General features: G+C 38.6%; 2 protein-coding genes across 2 annotated transcripts; one reads left to right on the top strand and one right to left on the bottom strand.

Moving 5' to 3' along the window:
• The first annotated feature begins 4,282 nt into the window (after positions 1-4,282).
• On the top strand, positions 4,283-7,025 carry LOC117790401 (E3 ubiquitin-protein ligase HRD1). The gene is made up of 6 exons (XM_034629844.1): positions 4,283-4,649; positions 4,720-4,776; positions 4,841-5,029; positions 5,094-5,943; positions 6,002-6,207; positions 6,269-7,025. The coding sequence occupies exons 1-6, from the start codon at positions 4,524-4,526 to the stop codon at positions 6,755-6,757; spliced, it is 1,917 nt and encodes a 638-aa protein (XP_034485735.1). The 5' UTR covers positions 4,283-4,523; the 3' UTR covers positions 6,758-7,025.
• A 99-nt stretch (positions 7,026-7,124) lies between these two features.
• On the bottom strand, positions 7,125-8,449 carry LOC117790402 (JNK1/MAPK8-associated membrane protein). The gene is made up of 4 exons (XM_034629845.1): positions 8,292-8,449; positions 7,888-8,234; positions 7,658-7,824; positions 7,125-7,605 (listed from the first exon to the last, which is right to left on the bottom strand). Exons 1-4 carry the CDS (start codon positions 8,391-8,393, stop codon positions 7,319-7,321), a joined length of 903 nt encoding a protein of 300 aa, XP_034485736.1. The 5' UTR covers positions 8,394-8,449; the 3' UTR covers positions 7,125-7,318.
• Between the last annotated feature and the right edge of the window lie 175 nt (positions 8,450-8,624).

Below are 8,624 nucleotides of genomic sequence, written 5' to 3'. Positions count from 1 at the left end.
ACACTGGCTCTCAGCTATTTCGAACCACTATGCTTTTAATGCTTAATTCAGTATAAAAAATAAAATGAATTATATTTGGTTGAGTTTAAGCCAGGGAATAATAACTCCCATTCAAATTTTTTAAAATTTTAAATTTTAAGGCTTAAGCTTTCACTATTAACAACTCCTTATAGCGTATTTAGGGTAAATCAATTGACAAATTGGACAACCATTTTGACTTGTAAAGTTTATCAACGGTTTGTCAACTTCAAACTTTCATAACTGAACCGATTTTCAAACGGAAGATCATTTTGATCATGATTCGGGGGAAGTCTCCTTTCCCTGGAAAGATAATTTCCTTTAAAATTTGTAATAGTAGGTCAACTAAGATGTGAGCAACTGTATGTATACATACAGACATATATTCATATGTGCGTGAGTTACGTGTGTGCGTTGGTAATTGTTATGACACTCTAATTGGGCCAGGTAACAGCAACAAATATGTATACAATAATAACAAAAACAACAATGGCGGCAACTTAAACAGACGCGCGTAAATTTGTAAATCGACGTCTGTCGTTGCCAATCGATGGATAAATCGATAAGGCTTTGTAATTGCAACATTTTATTGTTTTGTTTAATATCGGAACGAAATTATAGTACTCTAAAACAGAAGTGCAAAGTGAGAGTGGATAACGTTATAGCTATATCAGCAAAGTTTTGTTGTTGCAACATGTTTTTGTTATTGCATAGTATGCCATAAATAAAAACTTTTCAGTGGGAACTACAAGAAATAAATCTGTCAAGTAGTGGGAATAGTTTTAGAAGTGGAAATAGCTTCGCTTTAAATTGCAGTTTCAGCTAAATGAAACGCATTAATAGCAATTAACACTCATAAATTAAGTTACCTAATTTGTCGTTTTCCTATTATTATCTCTTAATTGTCTGCAAATTATGCTTATTTCGATAAATTATTTCATGGTCAACACGTATTAATTACAGTTTAACTCAGCTTAAATTTGACAAATTAATCAGGCGCAGCCAACTTGACGCAGGAAATAAATAAATGAATGCCGCCAATTGGAGTCAGCTTAATTCTAAGCTTTATCAATTGATGCTGCCAGACTGCAATAGGAAATTTCCCTTCTTTCAAGTACTATCCCATATTAAGACCTTTTACGAATTGAGGGCAAATCCATCAAACATGACTTGCATTTCAAGTTGCTAATCGTTATTGAAGTTTGTGCAGCTGTGATATCTGTTGGAAAAAGCATGATTAATGCTAAAGAAACACCAATTTTTCAACGCCCCTAACACAAGAGTATAAAAAACTGATTATTCAAGCGTATAGATGACAGTGGAGTTAAAACCTGTGACAAACGCCGAGAATATCGCAAGCTATAATAGCTTCCAGATGAAGATGAATTCGCTTAAAGCTGCATGGAGGTGGACAGGTAGGGTGGGATGAAGGTGGCAGGGAGGCGGGTAGTGAGGTAGTCGGCAGTCAGATTCAGCTGGCATGTTGTTACATAAGGCGCCAACGCAGAAGAGCCCCTCGAGCAGTGATGATGGTGGCAGTAGCAACAACCTCGATGTCTTCTGTTGTTTCCTCAAAGAGACAAAACAAGTTTTGTTTGTCCGACAACGACTTGAGCCGTGCTCCTAGCTTTATGTAAGTCAAGCGTGGAGACTGACACAGCTCGAGACACTAACAATAACAACAACAACAACGGCAACTGCAACTGCAACCGGCATGCAGGCAGATGAGTTGTCCATGTTTGTTGCAGTTGCAGTTGCAGCAAGCGCAACCAGAAAACGTTCGTTGTTGCGGCAGTGCCAGTGAAATTGCATATGCAATGCAAACCGAAACAAGGCAAAAAAAAAAAGCATTAGGAAAGACTACTGTGGATCCAGCGCGACTGTAAGCGACCCTGCAAATATGTAAACATAGGAAAGTAAAAATAAAATTAATTGTTAAAAAAACTAGTAGCAAAATGACCTTTTTAAAGAAAAGATTATGTTTATGAAACTAAAAACTAAGAAGCAGTATAATGTCTGTAAAGTAAGTTAAATTATTAAGTTATTTATCAAGTTATTTTGATCAATTAAGATTACATTAAATAGTATAATATAAAATAGTCAAGTATAAAATATTATTCATAAAAATAAAAAATAAATTTAAACAAAAATCGGAACTTGAAGTCCTGTAAGCTATTCAGAATGTCATCGCCTTTTGATGCTGATCAAGGATATATATACTTTGGGGTCGTAGTGGCTAACTTTTGACTTTGCTTTTGACTAACTCAATAAACCAGTTTCCCTTTCTAAGTACAGGGTCTAAAAAGCAAAAATGTAATAAAAAAGTATAAAAAAAAGATGCTGTGAAAATGAAACATGCATAGAAATGCTGAAATTGTTTGGGAAATTGCGGCGACACGTTTTGGCCACGTCTGCGAGGCTGCAACTTGGTGTCTGGCTTTTGGCAACGACTGGATTTTTGTCCATAAAACATGTCCACTCTGGACAAGTTCTGCGCTCAAACTTTAGCCTTTTGGTGCTAACATTTCGATCAGCTTATGCAAAATTAGCAGCAGCTGCTGCATCGGATTTGGACTTGCGCAATCGTCATGTCGCTAGTTTATGGAGTCCCCGGTGGAGATTCTCAAGGCGGCAGGCCAAAAGTAAAAGTGCAAATTACTTGCTGCCAGGTGAATCGCAAATCACTAATCGAATGCCGACACCGAACAGACTCCCTGCTGTGCTCAGCGTGGATCTCCGAACAGCAGCTTCATTGTGTTTGAAAATTATAGCGTGATTTTTACATTGCGCTTAATAATGAACAAATTTGGCCAGCTCATCTGCTAATCATGGCCAGAGGCGTTAAAACCTTCAGCAAAATATGTGCTTCAGGTCATCTGTTATTGGTTTTATTGTTGTGATTTTTTGGGACAAGCAAAATCATTAAATAAATATAAAATTAAATATTTATTTTTAAAATAATTTTTTCTTTAGCTCAATAAATTTATAATTTTCGTAATAACAATTAAATGTTCGTTTCTTTTTATTATTATTTATAGCAGTAAATTAATATGAATGACAGGTAATAACGTTAGTTATAAAATTTAACGGCCAATAACAATTTTCCTTGCATACTTTTAGGCAGTGTTTTTGGTAGAAATTGAAACACCTTTTGACATATTTGCAATCAACTAATTACAACTAACATTTCTCATGTCTATTTTTTTTTTAATAAAAGACCCAACTTTGATCAACTCACCAGTAAATTTTACCATTTGATTATATTTAAAATGTTTAAAAAATTAGGAGCCTTTTAAAAATATGTACTGTCTCACTATTTTACGAACTACTGATTGCGCGTTGACTTGTGAATGGCTAAACGCTAAAAAGAATTTGAAATATTTTTTCTCTATTATTATTTTATTATTCCGCTATTTATTATTCTGCAAAAATTTTAAAATTTCTGGCTTCAAAATTCTAAAAAAAAAAATAAAAGATACATTTTCTTTGTGGGGTTTAGGGCTGCCACCCTTTTCGCTTAAAGATTTCAAGTGAGGAGCTAATTGTCAATGGAGAGTAAATATACCTAAAGTATACCAAACTGCTGTGGTATGTCTGACGGTAATTAATAAATACTAAATCAGTATTAAAAAGAACGCGTTATTGGTCGCGTATGGCCACACTGGAAAGTTTAAACTTTGGTGAATGCAAATTTCAACATGCAATAGCATTGCAATAAATTAAAAAATTTAATGAAAATTTAAAATTCGAAATTAGATAAAATTAAGGAAAACATTTTTATGAAGGTTTGAAGTTCTTCACCACAAGGGGAAAAAAGATACAAATTTAATTCTAAAGAAAATATAAAAAAATCCACAAAACTCTAACAAAAACTGTGCAAAAATGTTGAAAATTCTATCTTCAATAGTAAGAAAAATTCAAAATTAGGTTAATTTTGAAGTGTTCAACCAAATTTGCAATTTGACTAAAATGGTACAAGCTGCCAGATCGTGAAATTTTGCAGGGTGGCAATCTTCAACACCAGTGCTGGCAAGTTTTTAGGGGGAACAATAGCTGTTTCTTTCTGGAAAGCATCTAAATTTGTTATTTTGGGCACTGTTTCACAGTTTTACCAAAAATATTAATAGCAAAATATATATTTAAAATAGCCCGATTTTCAGCTAATAGCAATTTTAAAAATTTTCTAGCAAACGAACTGTGAAAATAGCCAGATCTAGCTATAAAATAGCTAAGTTGGCAACAGTGCACTTCTGAAGAGCCGTGTACGTGTACAATGAAAACAGGAGAAAGAAAAACGAAAATATATGTAAAATACTGAGAGAGGATAGTCAAAATTAATTGTGTCGATGTCGGTACAATAAAATCAAAGTCAAGAAAACACAAGCAAACAAGCAAGATAAGTGTATCTGGTGTTATCCGAACGTGAGTGCAGAGAAACAATCAAAATTAACATCTTTTTGGAGACGATCAGCCAATTGGCTGGCATTGCAAGCAACTGCGTTAATATGCAGCTGCTAATTTCGAGTGTTTGCATGGCGTTGACCAGCGCTGTAGTTGGCAACGCCTACTACCAGAAACAGCAGTTCTATCCAGCAGTCGTATATATTACTAAATCCAATGCATCCATGGCGGTACGTGAAAACTCCATATACTATACATTTACCATTATACTAAATATACCCCTTCTTTTTGTTGTTGCAGGTAATTTACATACAATTCTTTGTAATTGTCTTTATGTTTGGCAAGCTATTGCGCAAGGTAATGTCAATTGTTTACTACATATCTACTACTATTACAATTTTATACTGTTTACAATTTCTAGATATTCCTGGGCACATTGCGTGCTGCCGAGTTTGAGCATTTGCTGGAACGTTTCTGGTATGCGTTGACGGAAACTTGTTTGGCCTTCACTGTATTTCGAGATGACTTCAATCCTCGCTTTGTGGCACTGTTTACAGTGCTCCTATTTCTCAAATCATTCCATTGGTTGGCTGAGGAACGCGTGGACTTTGTGAGTACCATACAATCTACAAAGTTGCAACAGCAATAAAGATAAGAATTTATGTTAATTATAGATGGAGCGCTCTCCAGTATTAGGCTGGCTATTTCACATACGCGTTGGCAGTCTGCTGACCATGTTGGGTATTCTGGACTACGTCCTGCTCATCCACGCCTACAACTCGACACTGGTGCGTGGTCCCACAGTGCAGCTGGTGTTTGGATTCGAATATGCGATTCTATTGACCGTAATTGCAAGCACGGCAATTAAATACGTGCTTCATGCTGCGGAAATGCGCACGGATACGCCCTGGGAGAATAAGGCAGTTTTTCTGCTGTATACTGAACTGGTTATTGGTCTAATCAAGGTGGTCTTGTATCTGCTATTTGTTGTTATTATGGCCAAGATATACGCGCTACCCATGTTCGTATTCCGACCAATGTTCTTTACCATACGCAACTTCCGCAAGGCGCTTAATGATGTTATAATGTCGCGACGCGCTATACGCAACATGAACACACTTTATCCGGATGCAACACCCGAGGAGCTGCGCCAGTCGGACAATATTTGCATCATTTGTCGCGAAGATATGGTCAATCACTCCAAGAAGCTTCCATGTGGTCACATCTTCCACACGACCTGTCTACGCTCTTGGTTCCAGCGTCAGCAGACCTGTCCCACATGTCGCCTCAATATACTTCGCACCCCAGCTGTCAATTCGACAGCCATGCCGCGTCCTGCTGATGAGCCCGCTAATCCTGCTGCTCCCGTTGCAGCTCAACCCGCAGCTGCTGTCAATGCAGCAGCAACTGCTCTGCCGGGTGCAACTGCAGCCGCTGCTCCTGACGCTCGCCTGCCTCATCCAAATGGCACAGCTGGAAGGAATGCTGTGCCACCAACTTTTGCAGACATTTTTGGAGATGCCAGTAAGTTTCTGAATATGCTCTTTACATTTTTAATCTAGATTGAATCTCTTTGCTTTAGCTGGTCTGCCAAATGTGTTGCCCAATCTGGCGGGCCTTGCACCGCCTCCTATGCTACCCCCCTTCATGATGCAGCCACCATTTGCTTACTTTACGCCACCAATTGGCCCGCCGCCACCTATGCCGCTGGATCTGAGCAGGTTTAGCGATGAGGAGCTACTCGCCATGGAGGGCACACAACGCAAAAACATTGAGGAGCGCCTAAAGGTAAGTAGAGAGAGTCTATAATTAGAAAGAATTCATTTACTAAATGTGCAACTATTTTAAGATGCTGCGAAATATAATGCTGATGCTGGACTCTGCCAACATTCTAATGCAGCAGTACCAGGGATTAATGGCGCGCCTGCCGCCGCCCACTCCAGCAGCAGTAACACCACTGGCAACAGCAGCAGCAGCTGAAGGAGCGGCAACTAAAGAGCCAGCGACAACAACACCAACAACAGAGAGCAGCTCAACGGCCTATGATAAACCCAGCACATCGAGAGCAGCTGCTGCAGCTGTTGCAGTAAGCCAGGCTATGCCGCAGGAGGCACATCAGATTAGCGTTTCAAAGAGTGCTCCTCTGACAAACGTTGCAGAGACAGTTACTATTGAAGATCTGGGCGCCGAGGAGGATGATCTGCTGCCGTCCACAGATGCAGCGAGTTTAGATGTAGAAATTGAGGATAACTCGGAGCTAAGCGAGTTGCGAAAGCGCCGCTTGAAATTTTTGGAGGAACGCAATAAATCACCAACGAGCAGCGACGTCACGGATTAGGAACTTGAGGAACTGAATTTAATATGCAGGAGCAGCAGCCTTTACGCCCACCTCGCCCTAAACACACACATGCATACTACACACACATATGTACACTCATTACTGCGATGTGTATTCTATGAATGGATATTGAGAAATGTTTCTACTACTTTGACCATTATCTTTTACAAATTATTTGATTTTGTTATTATCTCTTGGCTTGGTTTGCAATATTGGGAACTGCTGATGTCCATTTGAGATGGGTCGTTATTCGTGTGAAACAAAGGATCTGATATGGCGTGGCGTGCAAATTTAATATATATCCATGAAATATATATATAAATATATATATATTGTGTAAAAATTAATTTAGAGAAGGGGAAACTGATGATTTGTATTTAATATTATTATGTGTATAATTAATTAAAACGAAAAGACGAAATGAAAGTAATGAAATACATATATGGGTGTATACATATGAACTAAATGGAAATAATTTAAACACGTAAATTACACATAGATAACAACTGTGGAACGCCTTGCTCCTCTGGCATGAAAGATCTGCATTTGCACGTTTCCGGATCAAATGCGCGATTCGATTTCACGGAACTCCCCAGGATCGGTGAAGCTCACAGTCACAATGTAGAACAACGAGGGAAACGGAACCAAACACAATAACGCAAAATGGTAATTCAATGAGGCGATTCCAAATGCGAGCAGCAGCCAGTGGACGGAAATGATGACAACATTCTTCATTTCCCAGACAGACGAGAGGAGAAGCGACTTCTGTGTCTGATCCAGCTTCATAGCGTAGTGTATTGCCGTGGCCACCATGGACATGGCAATACTTAGATAGGGAAACGAATAATCTAAAATAACAGTTAGTTATTAAGGTTTTACAAATCGAATTTGGTAACTCACATATCAAGCCGCAGCAGGTGCCGTGAATTAAAGTAAGCAGCGGAAGAAAATAAAGCGCGGAGTAAATTGGAGCCTTGCCGCGCACATCAAACATAGAACTGATTACTGGCCGTATAAGAAACATGTTAAGCAAACACAAAAAGTAATACACCAAGACAATAGTTTGCCTGTCATGCAAAAAAAAGGGGAATTAAAGAGATTTGTATATATTCCATTGACATTTTACTTACAACGGATAGACGGCCTCCTGTGTGCAATGAAAAGTGGATTCATAATTAGGATTGGGATTGTAGAACAATGTGTACCAGTCGGTGAGCTTGCGCACCTCGCAAGCATACAAACGCATCTCCCACATTGGCTCCATGAAGAGAGTAGCTAGTATGGCTGCAAGAGCCACCTCAACAAAGGCGCTCGCTGTTAGAATTAATTGCTTGCGGGAAAATTTACGATCTTTGGCATCCATGTCGATAAAGAAACAGTGCATCATTAGCGGCAGCATGGTCATAAAGCCAAGATACAGCCAGGAATACGTGCTCAGCTCGTCGCGACAGGGAGTACACGCATAGCTGGCGTTTACCTGAGAAGAGCAAACAATGCAGCAACAACAATCAAAACAATCAACAAACAATCTTACCCGTGATCCTCGGGGACAAACTCCGCAGCTGCTCCAAGTGCCATTATCAAGTAGCGAACGACCACAATAAATGCCGGGGCAACGATCTAAATAACTATACATATCTCCTTTATGCTACGGCGGTATTCATTCCGATAATAACGATTTACAAAAAAGAAATAGTAGTGTTTTTTTTATAAAAGACGTTGCCACCTGGCAGAAAAAATTACCATTTATCTGAACGTCTGGCAATCTTGAAAACTGATCTAGATCCTTTTTCATTTTATCCCCTTTTTTCGAAAATAATCTTTTTGGGTATAATTAAAAATTTTTAACCTAGAATTAAACATTTTT

This window comes from Drosophila innubila (genome assembly GCF_004354385.1).
Source record: "Drosophila innubila isolate TH190305 chromosome 3R unlocalized genomic scaffold, UK_Dinn_1.0 2_E_3R, whole genome shotgun sequence".
NCBI lineage: Eukaryota > Metazoa > Arthropoda > Insecta > Diptera > Drosophilidae > Drosophila > Drosophila innubila.
This window is presented reverse-complemented; position numbering and strand designations above follow the sequence as displayed.